The sequence below is a fragment of the Crocuta crocuta genome, unplaced genomic scaffold (genome assembly GCF_008692635.1).
Source record: "Crocuta crocuta isolate KB4526 unplaced genomic scaffold, BGI_CrCroc_1.0 scaffold69, whole genome shotgun sequence".
Lineage (NCBI taxonomy): Eukaryota > Metazoa > Chordata > Mammalia > Carnivora > Hyaenidae > Crocuta > Crocuta crocuta.
Window position 1 is genome coordinate 64,550 of NW_027551576.1, and position 23,005 is coordinate 87,554.

General features: G+C 50.3%; 1 protein-coding gene across 1 annotated transcript in view; it reads right to left on the reverse strand.

The window, feature by feature from the left end:
* Positions 1–385: 385 nt before the first annotated feature.
* Positions 386–23,005, reverse strand: part of OXTR (oxytocin receptor) — a 23,530-nt gene continuing 910 nt past the window's right edge. Inside the window, exons 2-3 of the mRNA XM_077751516.1 lie at positions 22,848–23,005; positions 386–5,518 (exon numbers count right to left, since the gene is read on the reverse strand). The exon at positions 22,848–23,005 is cut by the window's right edge and continues 6 nt beyond it. Of these exons, the coding sequence (XP_077607642.1) occupies positions 5,271–5,518; positions 22,848–23,005 (406 nt within the window). The 3' untranslated portion in view covers positions 386–5,270. The remainder of the gene's footprint in view (positions 5,519–22,847) is intronic.

The window sequence follows — 23,005 nt, forward strand, 5'->3', positions numbered from 1 at the left end:
GCAAGTGGCCCCCCCCCCACATCACTGGAAGAAATATGTGTTAGGGTCCCTTTGACCCTTTGAGGTAACAATCCAGAGACTCATTATCTCCAGAGTTAGCCCCAAGGAGTGTGGCTAAGTCGTACCAGAGGTCGATGCCTGGGTCTTAGAGCATCTTCTGATAGAACTCTGACACGTCGTGACTGCAGATAATGGGACCAGGTCCCCCCACCCCCATCCCAGACTCAACCCAGGTGCACCTATGTCATCATCAGGCAGAAAGCTCTGCACCCCCCGCCCCCACAGGGGACTCCAAATCTGCAGGCCACCAGACATGGTCACTGTTTTGAGGAGGGAGAAAGAGGCCAAAGCAATGCATGGGGGGAAAATGTTTATTCATTGCACCTTTTATAAAGCAGTTAAGGAAGCAGACACCTTGTTATCCGCCACATCATTCAGCGATGAGCACAGTCCACAGAAAAGTCACCACAGGAGAACAAAATCAAGGAATTCACATTTTGCATTCAGTGGGGTTTCATCGCAATGAAATACAACAGGTGAAGCACTGTGAAACAAGGGTCTTTGTAAAAGGCAGCCTCCTGCAGGGTAACCCACAGATCCGTCCCCAAAGGAGAGCAAATTGTGTGGCACTTTTTTCCCCAGGGCCTAAAGAAATAAGGCTCGGCGTCTTCAAGTGTTCACATGTCACTTTTGACCATCAGAATGAATCATCCCAGGAGAAAATGCTCATGGTCCAGTTTACTGGCGCCTCCAGCCACATGTTAGGTTTGTCGAGAGGTCTGATGCTGTGGGAAAAGATGATTCACAGACCTCAGGCATGGGGTCTGGGGAAGGACAGAAACAACCGAGCTTCAGACACTGTCCTGGGCCCCGGGCTCATGCTTCCGGGCTTTGGCAGGGGAAAGACTGAGACGGTGGAAATTTCCTCCAGCATTGGGTGGGGTGTGGACTCACGGGTGCTGCTGAAATCAAATCCCACGGATTTGCTATACAACAGACTCTGGCACCATTATAAGATCCAAGGAACCATCCAGAGCTGTCAGAGGAAGAGAATAAGGGAAACATCCCAGTGGCTCCAGTGCCCAAGAATCTTGCAACTCCAGGGGTCTCAGGGAGGTTGTGCCCCTAGTCAGGAAAATCTGTGAGTGGCTGTGCCCTCGAGCCCCAGTGGCCTCTGTTGGCTGCTAGGGAGACAACTTTCCTGGAACAGCAGAGACTGTAGCATCGCTGGCTCACGAACAGAAAGGCTCAAATGCCAACAGGCCCTGCCACGGGTGCTTTGCTCCCAGAGTGCTCCGGGGTTGTCTATGTGGCCACAAAGACCCCAAGTGGGCATCCTGTTCGCTTTCCAAAAAGCAAGGACTGGCTGGTGTTGACGCCATCAGGACGTTCACAGCAATACTGTCTCAGGGCCCAAAGGTGATGCAGTGTTCAGTTCCCAGTCAGTACTGAAGATCCTGTGCTAAATGGCAAGAGTCTGAATACCGGCATTTCAGCGCATGCCTGCTCCCCAAACATCAGGACCGCCGTGCTAGCTTCTTGGACTGTGTGCATACATGCGTGCATAATGCAGGGTGGAGCGAGAAGAAAGTGTGTTTAGAGGGTGGATCTGTGACTTTTGGGAAGTCCTCTTGCTTGCGCCACAGTGAGTCCAAAAAATATGTGTAGAAAAAAAAAGTGTCCCAGGGTGCCAGTGAGCTGGCCAATCCCAGTCGGAAAACCTCTGATCCAGAACATCCTGTATTTAATAACCAAAGGTATTTCTCGGGCATGCTCACGTCCTACCTCAAGCCTGAGAGGACCCTTGAAGACACATTTCCTAGGTAAGCAAAACCTTTGAGACACCTGGTGAATTACTCTTCTAAATGAAACACAACAGTTTGCAGCCACAAGATATCGCTTGTGCCTTTACTACAGCAAGGGCGGGGGAAATCACTCTTGGTACCTCTGGCCAAGCGGTACCATCTCTTGCAGAAAAAGTGAATAAGAAAACCATCCCTCCTAAATGGTGAGTCACAGAGAGAAACAAACAAACAGGCAGCTCAGGGGGATTCTGAGGGATTCATGCTTCCAGCTGGCCACCTCTGAACTTAGCTGGTAAACATTCTGTTGTTGTTAACTTCTTTTAAAGTGCTCAACTCAGTGGTTTTAGCCCTATTCTAAACATCACATACCATCATCACTAATTCTGGAAAATTGTCATCACCTACCCACCCCACCCCCACCCCCCAAAAAAACCCTGTATCTATTAGCATTCATGGCCTCCAGCCCCTGGCAACCACAATTCTGAAGACTTCTCTACAGATCTGCCTACTCAAGACATTTCACAAAAATGGAGCCATACAGTATGTGGCTTTCTGCAATGATTTCTTTCACTCCCATACTGTTTTCAAGGTTCATCCATGTGGTAGCATGAATCACTCTATCTCATTTATTTTTACAGCCCCATAATATGCCATCATACGGACAGACCGTGTTCATCCATTCATGTGTTGATACACACCTGGGCTATTTCTGTTTTGGGCTATTATAAATTATGATGCCATGAGCATTTATGTACAAGTCTTTGTATCTGAGTAGGCTCTCATTTCTCTTAAGTAAATACTTAGGAGTGGCATATCTGGCTCATATGGTAATTCTATGTTTAACTTTTTGAGAAACAGCCAAAGTATGTTCCAAGCGGCTGGACCATTTTCTATTTCCACCAGCAGTGTATGAGAGTTCCAATCACTCTGCATCCTTGCCAGTACCTGCTATTGCCCATCTTTTTGATCACGGCCATCTTAGCAGGTGTGAAGTGGCCCTTCACTGTGGTTTTCATTTGCATTTTCCTAATGAATAATAATATTGAGCATCTTTTCGTGGGCTTATTGGCCATTTTTATGTCTTCGTTGGAGAAGATAGGAAAATATGTCTATTTTTTTGTTTATTTGATTATTTTGTGCCCCTTTTCTTTAAAGATTTTATTTTCAAGTAATAAGACTCACAACCCTGAGATCAAGAGTCTCACACTCCAGTGACTGAGCCAGCCAGGCACCCCTATTCTGCCCCCTTTTAAAACTTGGCTTGTCTTTTTATTGTTCTGTTGTAAGAGTGCTTGATATATTCTGGATAGGAGTATCTGATTTGCAAACATTTTCTTCCATTCTGTGAGATGTCTTTTCACTTTCTTGACTATGTCCTTCAAAGCACAAAAGTTCTGCACCCCGTTTTGATGAGGTTCAATTGACCTACTTTGCATTTGCTTTTTGCTTTTGCTTTTTGCATTTGCTTTATCATGGCTATGAAATCACTAGTAGTCTGATTGTGACCTTAGTCCAAGGTCACAAAGATTTATGCCTGTGTTCTTCTAAGAATTTTACAGTTTTAACTCTTACATTTAGGGCTTGAAGCATTTTGAGTTAATTTTTAATACAGCGTGAGGTAGGAGTCCAGCTTCATTCTTTTGTTTATTGAAGTATAGCTGACATACAAAGTGATACTGGTTTCAGGTGTACAACATCAAAGTCCCAGAATCCCATCCATTACTCAAGGCTCACACCACGGCAAGTGTGGTCACCACACAACCTGATTATGACATCATTGACCATACTCCCTGTGCTGTACTTTTCATCCCTGTGACTTATTTATTTTTCTAGCTGGAAGTTTGTATCTGAGTCCCCTTCACCAGCTTCATCCTTTTGCACATGGATATCCAGTCTTCCTAGGGTCATGTGAGACTGTCTTTCTCATTGAATTCTCTTGACACACTTGTCAAAAATCAATTGGCCATACATGTAAGGGTTTATATCTGCATTCTCCATTCTGTTGCATGGGCCTAGATGTCTACTGGTATGCCAGTACCACACTTTTTTAAGTTTTGAAACCAGGAAGTGTGAATCCCACTTTGTTCTCCTTTTTCAAGGATTGTTTGGCTATTCTGGGTCCCTTGCATTTCTGTAGGAATTTGGGAATCAGTTCATCAATTTGTGCAAAGAAGCCAACAGGATTTTGATAGAAATTGCACTGATTCTGAAGATCAATTTGGACAGTATTGTCATCTGAACAATATTTAAGTCTCTGATCCCTGAACATGGGATATCTTTCCTTGTATTTAAGTCTTCTTCAATTTCTTTCAATGATATTTTATAGTTGTCAGGGTATCAGTCTTGTACTTCTTTTGTTAAATTTACTCCTATTTTATTCTTTCTTAAATTATATGTGGAATTATTTCTTAATTTCATTTTCATTTGGTTAATTGCTAGTATCAAGAAATACCACTGGTGGGGTGCCTGGGTGGCTCAGTCAGTTGAGCGTTTGACTTGGCTCAGGTCATGATCTCATGGTTTGTGAGTTCAAGCCCCACATCAGGCTCACTGTTGTCATCATGTAGAGCCTGCTTCAGATTCTCTGTCCTCGGGTCCCTTTGCCCCTCTGCCACTCACACACTCTCTCTCAAAGATAAACATTAAAAAAAAAAAAGAAATACCACTGGTTTTTGTATATTGATCTTGTACCCTGCAACCTTGATGAACTCATTTATTCATTCTAATCGGTTTGTACGGGTGGACGTATTCCTTAGAATTGCCTACATACATAATCATGTCATTTGCAAAGAGTTTTACCTCTTCTTTTCTAATTTGGATGCCTTTTATTTCTTTTTCTTTCCTAATTGCTTCATATAAATATTAGCTTCTTAAACATCTGTAACCCAGGGTTTAATCAGCTACCTATGCCAAATGGTTTCATAAGGGCCTGTCTCTAGGGCTACCTCCTGACATGTTGGCGCCTCAGGATACTGGGATGGGTCCATGCAAAGGTAAAAACACTGTGAAGTCAGGAGGATATTAGCACCACCCTCCGCAGCTGAGCTCCCTCTTATCTGAGCTAAGAACACTAGGTTTCCACACACAGGGAGTTGCCAATCCTATACTTACTGTCTCAAGATCCCAGCATAAAGGAGTTAAAAGATACTGGGGTGAAATGACAGGTCCAGGAGAGAAAAACAATCCACCCACCAGCCAGGGGTGGCAGTGGGCCCAGGGTACATAAACACCTGTGGGAACCCAGGCGAGATCCAGGGATTGTCTGATGGCTGAGTCACCCCGTCATCTTCCACCATGAAGACTACTTCCCCAACCCCATGTCAGAATTCCCCACTTAAGCTACCTCAAGGTGTGAAAGGGTGCAAACTGAAAGGTACCTCATACACACACGCACAGGCCACCAAGGGGCAGACTGTCCGTGTTGGCACAAGCTGAGCCGCGGGAGGCAGTCCTGGCCCAGGCTGGTCACACTGCAGATGGCTGCGAGGAGCTCCTCTGGCTGGAGCTGTGGTGGCTCAGGACAAAGGTGGATGAGTTGCTCTTTTTGCTGACGCTGGTCTCTCCCGGCCGGCTGCCCCTCAGGTAGCTGGAGGAGCAGCAGAGGAAGCGCTGTACAAGTTCGTGGAAGAGGTGGCCAGTGAAGAGCATGTAGATCCAAGGGTTGCAGCAGCTGTTGAGGCTGGCCAGGAGCATGGCTATGATGAAGGCCGAGGCTGATGGAGGGCAGGAAGGGAGGGAGAGAACAGGAAGGGAGGGAGAGAACAGCCCATCACTACGGGAGGAGTCCCCATCCTTTCCGGAGAACGGCCTTTCCCAGGCACCAGGTGCCGGGTCACAAGGTCTGTCTTCCTTCCATATCCTAGCTGTGGGCGTGCTCTCCGCCTGCACTCTGCCCCCAACCCCTAACACTTCCCAGGCTCTGCCCAGCCCTATAACTCTCTCTATCCTCCCTCTCATCCAAAGCATACCCACTGCATGCTTCTGTCAGCAGGAGCTGCACTCTTCACGGCCACCTGTTCATTCATAACTCACCCAGCAAGTATCTGGTGCCTACGACTCGGAGGGCCCAAGAGCACAGGGTCTGGAAGCTGACAGACCTAGTTTGTGTTCTAATTCCGCCAGCAACACATTTACTTTAGTTCCCCCAAGAGACTGCTGTTTGCTAAGCATTCCCAGGAGCTCACAAGAGTATCCAAACCTCACGGGAATCCTGCAAGGACTCAAAAATGCCTGGTATGCAGCAAGCACCCAATACATGGTGGCTGCTATCATGACACACCAGGCTAGGCAATGCGGACACAAAAATACCATGAGTAGCACCATAGGGTGGGCACGATGCAGGTCAGGCTGGGCACACCGAGGGGTGCAACTCTGAGTGAATCATGGCCAGCCCCATAAAAACCTGCATTCAAGCTGATACCTGATGGATGCTTACAAGTCTTCCAGGCAGAGGTAAGAGCATGGAAGGTTCTGTGAAGATACCATAGGAGCAGTGCTTCAGCACGGCAAATAAGACTTACACAGGAAAACAAGTTATACTGAAATTATTTGAGGCACTGTGCTGAAGCTGTCATGCTGCGGACTTACTGAGTTCCAGGCAAAATCAACGATCAACTTCAAGACTGCTATTCATGAATTCAAGCTTGAAGGGGGAAAAAAATTCCTAATCCTGGGGCACCTGGTTGGCTCAGTCAGTAGAGCATGGGACTCGTTGATCTCGGCATCATGAGGTGAAGCCCCACATTGGGTGTAGAGCTTAGAAAGAAAAGAGAGAGAGAGAGAGAGAGAGAGAGAGAGAGGGAAAAAGGAAGGAAGGAAGGAAGGAAGGAAGGAAGGAAGGAAGGAAGGAAGGAAGGAAGGAAGAAAAAGATGGTACACCTGGGTGGCTCAGTCGGTTAAGCGTCCAACTTCAGCTCAGGTCATGATCTCACAATTCATGAGTTCAAGCCCTGCCTTGGGCTATATACTGACAGTTCAGAGCCTGGAGCCTGCTTTAGATTCTTTGTCTCCCTCTCTCTCTGCCCCTCCTCCACTTGTGATCTCTCTCTCTCTCTCTCCCTCTCTCTCTCTCAAAAATAGAAACGAAAAAGAAAAATTTCTAATCCTATATACCTCCAAGCAGAAGGAGGGGGAAAAATCTGAGTTTCTTGCAGTGGACTTCAATCTGAGAAACCACAGACCCTTCCAATGAAGGAGCAGAATGCTGCAAGGAAATTATGAATGAAGGCAAAAGCAAGAAGGGGAAATCTACTGGTCTTTGTTTTTTTCTGCAAAAAGTTTTCAAAAAATAACTCCCCAGAATTCAAGAGCTAAATCCAGGAAAGGATTTCTCACAGGGACAGAGGAGCCACAAGATCTCGATGCCACCACAGATGCAGAGCATAGAGACATTTGTCAGCAAAGTCACCAAGCACCAAAAGGAGAAGGGTGTTTGCAAAAACAAATGCAGTGCTTTTCAAAGTGGGATCCCAGGATCACCTGGGAACTTGTCAGAAATGCAAATTCACCGGAGACCTACTGGGTCAGATTTCTGGGGGTGAGATTCACCAGAGTGTTGTAGACAGCCCTCCAGGGTTGTAAACACACACAAACACACACACACACGTGTTTGAGAACCGCTGGTCTAATTACTTGATGCACCTGTTGGCACAAAAGCAAACTACAACAGATAAAAGCAAAAAAAAAAAAAAAATTGCAACAGAGAATGTTTAGAAAACAAAGGAGGAGCAGCTAGCTAATCCTTAGACTAAAATAGGAACAAACAGAAAAGTGGAAAAGTGAAGGGGGGGAAAAGCCAGTACTACTGAATCCCTCATTTCCTATAAGAGAGGATGAAAAAATAAATATTTGATTTGGATGGCTAAGAAGATCAATTTAAGTTTAGAAACTCTGGTGAAAAATCACCAAGACTAAAAAGGATGTCCTCCATCCAGATGGCCAACAGACACATGAAACGATGCTCAGGATCCTTCCTCATTAGGGAAATACAAATCAAAACCACACTGAGATACCACCTCACACCAGTCAGAGTGGCTAAAATGAGCAAATCAGAGGACTCTAGATGCTGGTGAGGATGTGGAGAAACGGGTACCCTCCTACACTGTTGGTGGGAATGTAAACTGGTGCAGCCCCTCTGGAAAACAGTGTGGAGGTTCCTCAAAAAATGAACAACAGAACTCCCCTAGGACCCAGCAATAGCACTGCTAGGAATTTACCCAAGGGATACAGGAGTGCTGATGCATAGGGGCACATGGACCCCAATGTTCACAGCAGCACTCTCAACAATAGCCAAATCATGGAAAGAGCCTAAGTGTCCATCAACGGACGAATGGATCAAGAAGATGTGGTTTATCTATACCATGGAATACTACAAGGCAATGAGAAAGTGAAATCTGGCCATGTGTAGCAACATGGATGGACCTTGAGGGTGTTATGCTGAGCGAAATAAGTCAGGCAGAGAAGGACAGATACCATATGTTTGCATGTATAGGAGGATTAGGAGGAACTTAACGGGGGACCATGGGGAAGAAGAAGGGGGAAAATAGTGGGGGAGAGAGAGGGAGGCAAACTATGAGAGATTCTTGAATGCAGAGAACAAACCAAGGGCTGATGGGGGTAGGGGAGAGGTGGAGGGGGGAGATGGGCATGGAGGAGGGCACTTGTGGGGATGAGCACTGGGTGTTCTATGGAAACCAACTTGACAATAAACTACTAAAAAAATAAAAACACTTCATGTATAAAAAAAAAGAAAGAATGTCCTCAAAGTCATAATTAAACGTATAAAATAAAGGAGGTAAAACTGACACATAAAAAGTTGAAATAAAGAAGGGTACTGAGAAGTAAGCTGTCAGACACAAAGGCAAGAACGTAGGTGTGCAAGAATCTAAACAAGGTAGAAGCTCGTAGCAGGGATGAAGTTCAGGCTTGGACAGGAAGGCACCACATTTGCCTAACTACATATAGTTACAATATAAGTGTATCTTTTTTTCTTAAGCTACTAGCCTGACTTTAAATTTGAATCATTTAACTTATTTCTCCTATTTCTAAAAAGAAAGCATACAGAAACATCAACAGCAAAAAAGTAAACAGTTAATGAATTCCCAAGTAATCATAATGAGACTTTTTACCTCCGCGCTGCCAGCCTTGGGGGGAGGAGTTGAGACCAGAGCCAGCACCCGCTGCCCCCACCTGGTGGCCACAGACCTGAATCACAGGCCTGGCCTGGCTCCTTGGGGGATGGATGATCCTCTATAAACTGAACCTGCTTGAGATAGGCTGCCAAATGCTAAGGTCACATGCGGACTTTTAAAATTCACCGCTATGCTAACTATCCAGAGACATGAGTCCCCAGTGGTGGAAATGCAATCCATTAGCATGGAGGAGAGCTATTTGGGAATTTTAAAAAGTCTGTGGAGGACATTTCAAGGGAAGGAAGCAACAGGAATGAAGGCACATAGGCAAGAATGTTCAAGAACATTCAGGGACTGCTAGAGTTGGAGTAGGGGTGTTTCAGAGGAAAAGAAACTGGAAAGAGCTAGGCTGAGGAGGATCTTGAATCCAGGCTGTCTGAGCTTTAACCAATAGACAAGGGGGAGCCATTGATGGTTTCAGAGCAGGTGAGTGACTAATTGCACTTCACTGGCTCTCTGCTCTTACTGTACCTTGTTTAGGCCACACTGCTGCAACCTTCATAGGGTTGCAGAAGAACAGGCACAGAACAAAGCATGGAAAATAGTGTCCTCACAATTCACAGTGTTGTTTCCGAGGGAGCACAAGGCATTACCAATGCTGACCACTGGAATCGCTGCTCAAGCTTGCACAGGACCGTATGGTTTTCAAAGCAGGCTCATCCCCATTTTATATGTGAGGAAAGTGAGGCTCAGAGAAGGGACGTGACTTCTCCAAGGACACACAACAAGTCGCCCTGTGTTCCTACCTGAAATTAATGACTAGGTCAGCATTCACAGGTCGGTACTAGTTGGTGAATCCTCTCAGTCCCTAAGCAAAGACACACGCTGGTCAGGCAATCACCCTCCTGGTGTGATCTGATGGACAGAGAGACAGCGACTACCCTTTTTCCCACACAGATACAATTGCCCTTGGAGGCTAGGTACTGCCTGTTCCCAGGGATAGTCTTTTAATATCTAAGCATATCTGGGATGGAAAACACATCGCTTCCTATCAGATCACCATTGCTCCTGGCAGAAATGTCTCCTGGTTGAGACTAGGGACCAACAAACTATATAGCCCATGATCCAAGCCCCGCCTGATGCGGATTCTTCTAAATAAAGTTTTATCGGAACACAGCCACACCCATTCATTCATTTACTGTCTATGGCAGCTTTTGCATTACAAGGATGAAGTTGAGTTACTGCCTGGCCCTTTACAGAAAACGTTAGCCCATCCTTGATGCCTGTAGGAGGGGCAAATATTAAAAAAAGCAGTGGGAAGGGGCTCAGAAGGGCAGGGGAAACCCCACAGGGCAGGCCCAGCGCCCCTCCTCCCATACTACAGAAGGAGAATCAAGTGATGGCTTTGCTCTCACGTTACTCAGACATGGCCCATGTCCTGGCTCTGCCACTTTGCACCTGTGAGTGACCTCGCTTAACCTCAGTTTCCCCACCTGTGACACAAGAACTTCTTTACAGAATCATTGCCAAGTTTCATTACATAGGAGATGCCAAGTACCCACCACGATGCCTGGCGCTCAATGAAAGTAAAAACTTAGTAAACTTCGCTCTTCTCATCATCACTCCCACGATGCCCGATAAATGCTACTTTCCCTAACTAAGAGTTAACACCAGCATGGGTGAAACAATGTGGAGGGGCCGCTCCCTGGGCTGGGCTGTGTCTCAGAATCTGAGACAGCTCAGGGTGGGGCACAGGACACAGGAGCTTCTGGAAGCTGCCCGGCCATGTGGCAATGTCTGTTCAGTGTGGCTCTCGGGCCAGACCGTGTGGCCAAGAATGTCAGCTTATGCGTAGATTTGTCCCCTGGCTCTAAATGCCTGTGTCACCAGTGGAACCAGCAGACCTGACCTACCCTTCTCAGCTAGCTGGCAATTTCCTGATGGGTTTAAACAGACTGCAACAATGGGCCACCTTCAGGGAGTGCTATGGGGGTGCTTGGGCTCCGTGTGTTGAAACAAAGACCTAGCATTTGAGGAGAATGTTCTCGCCCCATTCCCTATTACTTTGGGGGTCCTGGGAATGTCTGCTCTTGTCCAGCAAATGTCAGCGTGAAGATGTGTTTTAAGGCACACGCCTGGCACAGCTGTTAGGAGCGGCTGTTTCTCCTGCTTGCTCCATTCCAGCTCAAGGTTCTAGGGCATGCCACCCTCCGGGTATTCTATACTGAAATGCTGTGTGATGGTCTTCTTTCAAAACACAGCCACCCACTGGGTAGCTGCTGCTGGTGCGGCACCGATTGAAAAGGTGACTCAGAGTGACGCTGCCTCGGGTCGGGTCTAGCAGGTGTGCAGCGGATGCTGTGGTGCCCCAGGGCCTGGGTCCACCCTAGGGCGCTCATTCCACCCCCACTCCCCACATGGCCAGGGAGCAGGGCCAGTTGGCCCATGGCTGAGTTCCTTTCGGGGCACTGCCTTTAGCCAGAGCGGAACACCATGTCACAGGGGCAGCCCACGTGCAATGACCAGCCTATGCAAACGTACAAATGTCCACCCTTTGCCTTAATTCAGGCTTCTCTGAAGGGCTGTCCCTGCTCCCAAGCTCCAGGCCTGGTCCCCACCACACTTTCCACAAAGCGGAGAAATGACCAAGTCAGAGCGGAGAAAAGGAGGAGCTGGAAGTCAGAATCTACCCGAGTCCTCAGAAGGTGTGGTCTGTAGCCAGAACCTCCCCCGGGGCCAGGAGGGTGGGGGTGCAGTTCACAGACGGGCCCCCGGGGAGCACTGGCCCAGAGGTCTGAGGGAGGAGCCAGGGACACAGGATTCAGATGCACACCCCTGGGATCTGAACCCTCCTCACCCCCAATCCTTCTCTGAGCCTTAACGTCCTTATCTATAAATTGGAGATGACACTCACAAGGACTTTAGGAAAACTGGGGGAAAAGTGCAAAAGGGTTTTGTGAATGGCAGTAGTAATTTAGGTGATTAGTATGAGTATTAACCGATAGGAGATATGACCAACTGCATCATTTTTCAAAGCCCAAAGTTTGGGGGCTCCTGACCCCAGGTCAATTAAAGAAATTGTCCTTTGTTCTTTTTTCCCCCATGATTTCAAAAATTAAAAAACAAAACAAAACAAAAAATCAAAACCAGAGCCCTGGGATTGGATTCCAAAGGAACTCCAGACAGTTCATGAGGAAAAACCTACCTGGCCAGTGACGTGAGACCCCCAAAGGGAAAGTGGCCAGGATTTCTCAACCCCGGGAGAGGCCAGGATTTCAGAGTTTCCGCTAGAATCCTGTCTCTTCCACTTGCCCCCCCCCCCCCCATAAAAATAACATCTTTCCCCAGGACGGAGCCCTGAGCAGTGTGAAGTGCTCTCTCTGGTCCTTGCCAGAAAGGAAGGGCTTGTGGGAGGCACTGGGCCCTCACACCTGCCTGGCCGTGAGCTTAGGGCATTTCTCTACGAGGATGTTCCTGCCTCCTTTCATGCCCGGTGCCCGGCGCTGCAGCACCAGCCCTGGGGACCTGCTCACAGCGAAAGCCAGACGCATAAGACAGGCGGTCCGCTAAACAAGGAGGTGCAGCACCCGCAGACAGGCTGGTGGGCCCAAAGCTGGGAACTAAGGGTGACTGATCTTCCAGCGGGAGCTCCTATGTGCCAAGCAGGAGAGGTGAGCACAAACGGCCGCCCAGCGAAAGCCAACATACCCTGCTGGGCCACCGCACTCCCAGGACACAGAAACAACTGTGTGTGTCCACTCGGCACTGCGACTCCTGGAGGGGTGGGCGGCAGAGGGCCACTCGAGGACGGGGACACTATGCCCCGGAGCGCTCCACCCGCCTACAGCCTGGCTCTACTCAAGCCCCAAGCACTCCCATGTTCGGATTTCCCGGTACCCCCTCCGCCCTGCCACTGAAGGCCCAAATTAGCCCAGAACAGCTGACGGGCAGCGGGCCATGGCCTCTCTGGGCTGTGTGCGCCTGAGGTGACCAATGCATTTCACATACACTTCAAAGATTTATGGCTTATCTAACGTCTCTTAGCTGGATCACATCAAGCTTATCAACTTTGAGAAGGGCCCTCACTCCAGAAACCGATCTCTGGATTCAAGGCCTCCTGGCCAGGGGATTGGAAATTTGGCCGTGAGCCCCTTATTCCTATAGAGGCTGTGTAGGAATCTGAGAACTGTGGTCTACTGAAGGCTTTTTTTTTTTTTAATGAGTTTTGAACGTACACTTATATAAAGAGTGAATACTAGTATGCATTACACAGTGCCTTCTTTAAAAAGACCACGATTTTACAACATTGGAATTGCTTTAAAATTCACAGCTGCATGATCTCCCCATGTATCATAAAGTCAGGAGTACGAGCCAAATGCGTGGGCTACGGAGCTTTAAATGGGCTTCTATTGTGTCACTGCTCAAATCTGGGGAACAGGTTGAGCTCACTGGGCTGAACCTAAGGAATAACCACCTTCTGGAAACACAAGAGCCGGGGCCTTGCTGTAAACGACCAGCCCAGCCCTTCTCTACCCTGCAAGGAATGACAGGCCCTGTGGCCAATTTCAGCCCTCTGTGCAAAGGCAAACTGCACATTTTGATAAGAGAGGGAAGGTACTAAAGACTTACTGCTCAGTATGCAGTCAGTGGGCCAGCTGCATAAGCACTGTGTAGACATAACCTGGATGTTTGGTAAATAGGCAGACTTCTGGGCTCCCTCCATGACCTCCTTCATCGGGATATGCATTTTCGCAAGATCCCCCACGTGATTTGTGTGCTCGTTGAAGTTTGAGAAGTATCCCTCCAATAGGGAGACAGACAGTATTTAAGTTAACTGCCCCAATGATCTCAACATATAATGCGCAGCTTTTCTTTGCCAGCTCCTCCTGCTCCCACAGCTCCCTTTTCAAATGCTGCTCCCTCTCTGAAACCCTCCAGGTTTTTTCCCCCAGGGAGTCAGAATCAACTGATGCCTCCTGGGGCACTCACCCAGGGGTGATAAATAAATATTTATTGAGGGGTGCCTGGGTGGCTCAGTCGGTTAAGCATCCGACTTCGGCTCGGGTCAGATCTCATGGTTCATGGGTTCGAGCCCCGCATCAGGCTCTGTGCTGACAGCTCAGAGCCTGGAGCCTGTTTCAGATTCTGTGTCTTCCTCTCTCTCTGCCCCTCCCCCACTCATGCTCTGTCTCTGTCTCAAAAATAAACTATAAAAAAAATTAAAAAAAATATTTATTGATAACTAAAGATCTCTCTTAGTGCCTCATCTGTTCGTGTGGTCATTACTTCTGTTTGCAGACTGGTGGCTGGGGATGGTGTGTCATTTGTGGCTCTGTCCCTGACTGCTAGCAGAGACTGGAAAAGAGGAAGCATTCTGTAAGGGATGGAAGTGAACCGAAGCATGAAATTAGCAGACAGGAAATCCTGAAAGATCTGCCGCCGCCACTGGCACACTGGAAAGGCAAAAAGGCAATTTCCCTGCTTGATAACAGGAGGTGGCTCTAACATGACGAGTGGATTCTAATGCTGTTTCTTATAGAAAAATTAGGCTCACACTCACATCCAGCTCAGGTGAAGAGAAAGAAATGGAATGAGCAAGAGGGGTCACCACGTGTGAGGTGGGGGCCATGGAGGGCAGAGGTGACAAGTACCGGAGAGCCTGGCTACGGCAGGAAGTACCAGCTCCCTGCGGAGAAGGACTGGAGACTGGCAGAGGCTGCCCCTCGGTGGTCGGTGGTCGGGAATCGGGATCACAGGCATGGGGGGGCTGGGACACGACTGCCTGGTCACACCCCCTCCTTGGCCACCCCTTATGCACGAGTCCTCTGGGGCTTCTAAAATCCAGAGCTAGAACCTTCCCACCTGGCTTCCTGTTGCCTCCGCTAAGTGAGGCTTTTGTTTTTCTTCACCTCCTCACCTCCAAGCACCCACGGGCTTGCCTCCTCACTGGAAACTGCAGCCCCTCTGCTAAAATACACCTGAGCTCACAAGGATTCCCATCCCCAAATGCACTGACTCAGCCCAGGACCAGACACATCTTGGAATTGCTCTCCTTTGTAAAGCAAATTAAGCACTTACTATACCCCAGACACTGCTACACCAGCACAGCCCACCCTCCCCACAAAACCGGCTTGGGGCAGGTTTAGTCAGCTTCCCAGGGTCATTGTGGCCGCCTCTTCGTTCTCCGCTTTGGGACCTCACAGCTTGGCACCAGCCCGGCTGAAAATGGGGGTATTGCCCCCAGAGCTCTGTAACCCACCTTGGCCTGACTGTCCCAAGTTCATGCAAATGCCACCCGTTGGCCCTAGGAGGGCAGGTGAGGAGCTGGGGATTGGCTCCCTGCAAATTCTCCTCAGTGGAGGACTGAGGTACTAAAGCAGAGGTTGTGTGGACAGGACCCTCCGGCGGCACAAGTAACTGGCCTTCAGAGGAGGAGGGAGACCTTCTGCTGGGGGAAGCAGGGAGGCTTTCAGGGGAGCACTGGATGAGGCTGCCATGCCCAGCTGTTAGAGTTGTGCCCTGCACAGCTCCTGGGAGCATCATTCCCACAGGCCATAAGGTAAATGGTGCCCGCTGGAACTGTGCCACAGAGCAGCCACACTTGGACTTGCCCTTTGAAGGATGGCGGGTCTCCACAGAAGAGACTTGGGGTGGGCATTCCTGCCGTGGGAAGAGAATCAGCCTGGGTACAAAGCAAAAGGGACCTCGTGGAGACTGGCGAATGCTCTGGCCTGGCTGGGGGTACAGTGGGCAGACTGGCCAGAGCTCAGGGCAGAAGAGGGCGCCTCACTCATTAGATATTAGTTCAGTCCACACCTACCTACTGGGCCTAAACCAATGCTTCTCAACCAGGGGCCATTCTGCCCCATAGGGGACTTTCAGCAATGTCTGGAAACATTTTTGGTGGTCACCACTGATGGAACAGTGCCAGTGGCATCTAGTGGGTAGAGGCCAGGGAGGCTGTGAACCACCCCACAGTGCCCTGGACGGCCATCCTCCCGACAGAGATTATCTGGCCCAGAATGCAGTAGTGCCAAAGTCCAGGCATGCTGCTCCTGACCCAAAAGCTGGCAATGGGAAGGAAAGAGTCACCACGAGAGGTGCAGTACGGCTAAGATGGGGGGTGGGGGTGGGGTCAGTGGGCAGCAGGGAGAGTTGGGAAGCAGAGACTTTGAACCCAGAATGCCAAGGGGGTGGTGCTGTGAGTAGACGTGCAGCCAGGAGGGTGCATGTAGAAATACTGGGGTCACAAACAGGGTGCAGGGCTCTGGGGCAGGGCCGGGAACCAGCTCTGTAACGAGCACGGTGGACCACCTTGAAAAGTGGCCTGGGGAGGGGAGGCAGTGCAGCCTGGCAGCCTCTGGTGTGAGAGGACTTGGGTTCGGACCCCAGCTCCACCACTTACTCAACAGCGTCCTCAAGCAGGTCATGCCTCTCTGGGCCTCAGTTTCCCCCCACTGTAAAATGAGGATAAAGCCCCCTCACCTTGCTGTGTTCAGGTGAGGGTGAGAGGTGGGGCTGGGTACTCACCCAATGGTGGCTGTCCCCAACTCATCCGACTCCTCATGTCACCGAAGTGGATGCCCAGAGAGGGTGTCCTGTTCTATCCCCACTGTTCAGATGGGAGTGACAGAGGCCCAGCGGTCACACAGAGACGTGCCTCAAATCAAATCACAGAGACGGTGACAAGACCAGGTCTCCGAAGGGGGCTCTTGCCACTGCTCAGTGCTGTCTCCAGAGACTGACGCAATGGGGTCAGGCAGAGCACAGGTCAGCCCCCACCCGGCCTCTGCCCCTGGCACTGAGCCCTGTGGGGTTCCCTCTGCTCCCGGTAGCTGCTGGCAGAGAGCGGTGGGGTTGTCAGGTGGACCAACCCCTCAGGCAGCTGACCGGCCAGCTCAGCCTCTCCAGAGATGCCCTGAAGCCAGGGAGCTGACCTCCTGACCCACAGCCCCCCAAAGCCTCCCCAACACCGCCCCCAAACATCCATTAAATGGGAAAAAGTATAAGGCAAAGCTTCATCCAACGGACCTTCCTTCCTTCCTTCCTTCCTTCCTTCCTTCCTTCCTCCCTCCCTCCCTCCCTCTCTCCCTCCCTCCCTTCCTGCTGTTATTAATCAAACTTTTGGGGGAAAAATGGGTGAAGTCACCTGGGGCAGGAACTCAAAAGGAAAGCATTAGCATTAGCCAAGAACACAATTCACAACTGCTTAATGCCAAGAGTGTGATCGTTAACTGTCCATCTAATTGCAATTTATACTTAGAAGGGCCAAGTTCAAGAGCTCTTGGGGGCAAAGAATTATCTGTCCAATCTCCTCCTGCCCTCCCTACCCACTGCTCTACATACCAGCGGGTCACCTGAAGAGCAGACCCCCCGCCAAGGTGCCTGGCCCCTCCAAATCTGGGCACAATGTCCTCGGAAAGGTGAGGTGGGCAGGGCCACAGTGGAGGGACCACAGTTCCACAGCGAAGGGGAGAAGCTGGGCACCTCATTTTCAGACAGGTCCCTGGGCGTTTCCACCTTCCTCCTAGGACACCAGCCCTGACATACGTTTGGTCACCCACTCACCTCTTCTGTCGTTGGAGGGCTGCTTAGAAAACCCTTATTTCTGGGGTGCCCGGGTAGCCCAATCGGTTGAGTGTTGATTCCTCTTTTCGGCTCAGGTCATGATCTCAATATTCATGAGTTTGAGCTTGCATCAGAATCCCTGCTTGGGATTCTCCCTCTCCCTCTTTCTGCCCCTCCCCTGCTCATTCTCTGTCTGTGTGTGTCTCTCTCTCTCAAATAAATAAATAAACTTAAAACAAATGTTTAAAAACAACAACAAAAAAGAAAGCCCTATTTCTCCGGAGTCCAACTCCACACCCCATTCCGGCCCGTCTCCACCACCTTCCTACTCCCGTATCTTTCATATTTGGTCAACAAGGACTGGCGGAGCTCCCGATGGACACCCAGCCCTATGCTCGGCAGGGACACACAAGGGGCCCCTGTTGTGACAAGGCTCCTAGTCCAGCCCTAACAGGTTTCCCCTCCACATACCAACCTCCCTATTGCCCAGCAGGCTCTGCTCCATGCCCACCCCCTGCCGCCTCGGCTCTCAAGAGAAAATTGCCCATCGCCTCCCTCAGGAATACCTGCCAAGGTTCTCAAAGTCAGTCTCAAGAACGCAAACAAAACTTTCAGCAAGGAGGATGGGTACAGAGGAGGAGGAGAGTGACACTGATCACATGGCCCCCAGGCGTCACGGGTCCCATCAGGTCATTCTCCCAGCAACCCCACAAGTAGGCTCTGCTTCCTTGATTATACACAGAATGAAGCTGTGGCTCAGAGAGGTACAACCGCTTGCTCAAAGGACACACAGGAGAAAAATGGCAGAGCCAACTCCAAGCACGAGCCAACCGTGTGGCTCTTTCTCTGCGCATGCGATGTGGGATTCCACAGCGGCTGTCCGCTGTCTGGGCCACCAGATGGATCGCACGGTCCTTCTGCAATCCCCATGCGGCGGAGGTCCCCACCCCATTCTCCGGGCATTTTCCTGCTCCCATGGAAACCGGCCATTTTGAGAGAAAATGGGGACTGTTCTGAAAGACACCTGTGGCTCATCGATGAGCTGCGAGTGAGATTTTTTTTTTTTTCGTAAATTCAAAAGCTTCTCCTCTAGCTTCTAGGCACCTTCTGCTGAACAGACAGGAGCCACGAATAGTGTTTGGTACGTACAGAGAGCACACCTGTCCAACCTGTTCCCCCCTCCTTTCTCATCTCTGCCCACTGGACCAGGCATTTCACAAACACTAGACACAGAGACTCAAAATCAGCCCCACCGTACCCAAGCAGCATCGACGAATCCCTGTAAATACAGATACCCCCACTTCTCCATCCCCTCTCTCAGAACGACCCCAGGGTCCGAGTCCTTGGGACCAACAGCAAAGCAAACCCCACTGAGTTCAGGGTGGAAAGGGTGGCCAAATCTTTGACAGTGGGATTTGGTTGTGCAGGATCCATCTGGGACGCATCCAAACCTGCCTTGGGTGTCTGGCCGCACCAAATCGGGGCTCCAAGAGCAGGTGGCTGCCTTGGGTGGGGCGGGGCTCAACCATTACCACGATGCTCCTTTCCCTTCTTCTTCCCTCGCTGTTCTTTCTTCTCAACAATGGAAATACTGAAATTGAGAGTTTCCCTCTTTTCTTTGGCTCTTATGAAAAGGAAGCCCTGTGTACGGCTTACCTCCTCCCACGGAGCCTTTATTATTATTATTACTACCATGTTACAATCCTCCTATACCTTCTCCCCTTTTTTAAAAAAAATTTTTAAATGTTTTTAATTTACTTCTGAGAGAGAGAGACAGCGTAAGCAGGGGAGGGTCAGAGAGGAAAGCAGACACAGAATCAGAAACAGGCTCTAGGCTCTGAACTGTCAGCACAGAGCCAACACGGGGCTCGAACCCACGCACCATGAGATCATGACCTGAGCCGACGTCAGACACTTAACTGACTGAGCCACCCAGGCGCCCCCTTTTCCCCTTTCATCCAAGTTTCCTTGTATCTACTTATCTTGCCGTGGTGCCTGAATCTTTGTGGCCAACCTGCACTACTTGTGGAACAAGGAGAGCTCTAAACTCATAAAGGCAGTGCGTGTTGTGAAGGATGGGGTATGAAGGAAAGAAGTCCCTCAAGGGAGAGCGATGTGAAAGGCGCATCGGGGTTTGGAGAGAATGCCAGAGCACACAGACCCTAAAGGAGGCAGGGACTCTGAGTCCCGTGAAGGACCGGGAGGCCAGCTGCCAAGGCTTCTCCATCCACCCAGCCCATGATCTGCAGCCAGCAGTTAAAGAGCTTCTCATTCTCTCAGAGGTGTTCATCATGAAGCTATTGGCAGGAACAGGCCCCACGCTTGCCCCTCTCCCTCCACCTCCATCTGTAGCTGTCCGCCCCTGGGCTTCCCTAAAGAAATGTCAGGCTGCTCTCAATGGGCTTCCTGAACTTGCAGCCTCCGCTCCCCAGGAGATGAGCAGAGCAAGGGGCCCTGATCTAGATGTTTAGCATCTCTTTTGAATTCCCTTCCTCTTGGAAAGCGGGGGCTGTGCATTCATGCCACGGTGCTGATCAAAATGTCTTGGGTGGCTTGAGTGTAGTTTTCTTTTGTCCCTTAACACTTGTCGATAGCCTGGGGACAGAGTCATGTCTCCAAAATGACTATAAACACCATCGTTTCTGACAGCCTAACCCGCTACTTACAGGAATCTCAATTAATGCCAAGTGGGCCCAGAGCTTGTGGTCCAGCTGAGCCCCTGTCCACTCAGACCCCGGCTGCAGTCCTGAGGCCGAAGCACGACTTCGTGCTGGTGACCAGCGAGGCTGGTGACCAGACCCCAAGTCCTCGGTGCTTGGTGGGCCTGGCACGTGGGGACTGGGCGCTGGCCCCCGGCAGTGGCGGCACCACGAATCCCCTGCTGTCTGCTTTTGTTCCCTTCTAAGAGCACCAAAGACAGAGTGCTGGGCAAGGGGAAGGCCAGAGGGACCTGGGCTCTGCACGCAGCACCCACCCTTTCCTCTGCACTGGGAAAGAAGCACAGGGACAGAGGGAAGATGGGAGGTTCCTGGAGTCTGTTTATTTCCCTGCTCCTGGAGCCTGAGGACAGGGGTCCGGCTCTACTGAAGGGCTTGCTCCGGAAACCCGCAGGGAACCACACGTACCCAAAAGACCTCTGGCCCCCACTTTAGCTGAGGGTTCCTTCTCACTCTCTCTCTCTCTCTGTGTTTTAAAGACAGAGAAATGGACTGTCTGATGTACTTTTAAAGTGTAGAATCGGGGCACCCCGGTGGCTCAGTGGGTTAAGCATCTGACTTTGGTTCAGGTCATGATTTCACAGTTTGTGAGTTTGAGCCCTCCACTGGGCTCTGTGCTGCCAGCTGAGAGCCTGGAGCCTGCTTTGAATTCTATGTCTCCCTCTCTCTCTGCCCCTTCCCCCTGCCTCCCCCCCCACCCCCCATCATGCTCTGTATCTCTCTCTCAAAAAGAAACATTAAAAAATAAAATAAAGGAGAGCAGGGGACCCCTCACCCGAAACCTCACACTAGTAAGGACTGGAAGGAGGACTCCCCAGTCTATCCACCTAGGATGTGCTCAGTATCGGTCTCACTTCCTCAAGGGTTACTGCCTGAGCTTGTAAGTCTCAGGTCTGGGTCTTCAGCTCCTGCCTGGGAAACAGGTGCAGCCTGATGCCCTGACTGGAAACACCGACTGCTGGCTTTTGCCCAACCCAGCTCCCTAGTTGTGTGTCCTTCATAAGAAGCCTGGCAAAGGATGAAGTAGCTCTACTCTGCCTCCAATTTGCTGTGTGACCTGGAGCTAGTACCTTCCCCTCTCTGCACCCCTGAACACTTTCTTCAAGGCATGACTGGGGGCTGCACCTTGGAGCCGGGCTGGCTTTGGTGAGTCTCCACAGCAATCCTCACCCCACACTGCCCCGGCCTGCCATCCCACAGGTGCTCGGTACATGTCGAATGATAATTGCTCTGGCCACTAGGCAAACACTGCATTAACAGGGAGGGCTGGATAAAGCCAGGAGTCTGTGGTTTCTGGAAGAGAGCAAAGCAAAGTTATCCAGCTGAATGAGGGGAGACTTCTGCTTCCATGGAAAGGTTGTATTTTAGACTGTTGGGAGCAGGTGTGATTATACTTAAAAATGGGGCATTTTTGCAGAAAAGGTGAAAGCAAATTCCTCCATGTTTCCTTATACGCATTAGACGCACCTGCATCCCAGTGCAGTGTTAGGTGCTGAGCCTCAACCCAAAGGGTGTAAGTCGTTCACCACCACAGATCATCCCGCCTGCTCTTTGCAAATGAGCCGCTGGAGACCGTGCAGTGAAGGCAAAGCTGCCAGGAGCCTGCAGTGGCCCAGCGCTGGCCACAAGCCTCAGGACCCAAGGTGCTCTCTGCTCTCCCAAGCTCCCTGCCCACAGACCCCAGTCTATGCTCTCCTCCTGGCCTGCCTGACAATGGCCACCCTCAGCCCCTATGGCTTCAGTCCTCCAATCTGGAGGGTGCATCCCCTGCCTACAAAAATCACCCAGCCCCTTGGGTCAAATCAGAAGGTTTGCATCTGGGCTCCTTTCCTTTTCCCACCCTCCCTCCTCCTCCCCCCCCAAGCAACAGTCCCTAGCATCCCCAGCCCCTGCGCACTTGGCCGCCTCCTGTGATGCTCACTGCCTGGTGAAGGCGAGGGGTTCAGGGACTCTACCTCACATCCCCAAGACGCCCCACCCAATACATATTGTGTGTTTAGGCTGACTTGAATTTAAAGTCAAGTTCAACGTCAATGTAAAGAGGTGGGAGCTTTGGACCCGAGGTCTTTTTTTTTTTTTAAGTGTTTATTTTTGAGAGAGAGTGTGTGATGGCCGAGGGGCAGAAAAAGAAAGGGACAGAAGACCTGAGGCAGGCTCTGGGCTGACAGCAGCGAGCCAGACGCGGAGCTGGAACTCATGAACTGTGAGATCATGACCAGAGCCCAAGCCTGGGGCCCCACACCTGGGTTCTTAATTCTAACAATCGCTAACCAAGTGGAAAAGTCACCTGAACCTCAGTTTTCTCATCCTATAATAATGAATAATATGCCCCATATGTAGCCCAAGGACTGTGCTAAGGACTTGGCGTGCATTTTCTCATTTCATTCCCTTCCTGCCTGATGAGAGCCGGCAGTTTCATCATGGCCATTTTACAGAAGGGTAAGTCAAGGCTTAGGGAAGTTAAGCCCCAATTCCCTTGATAATGGAGCCCAGTCTTAAACCCAGCTCTGCAGGATTCCAAAGGCCACTTCTCCCGCATGAGGCCCCTAGAACCCGGACGTGCGGAGGCAGCGGGGCAAGGACGCTGCCCGGCCGCTCTCCCTCCTTCCGTTTCCCACCAGCGCTACCTTCCTTGGGCGCATTGGCGTCCCAGACGCTCCACATCTGCACGAAGAAGAATGGCGTCCAGCACACGATGAAGGCCAGCACGATAATGAAGGTCATCTTGACGGTGCGGATCTTGGCCTTGGAAATGAGCTTGACGCTGCTGACGCGCGCCAGTGCC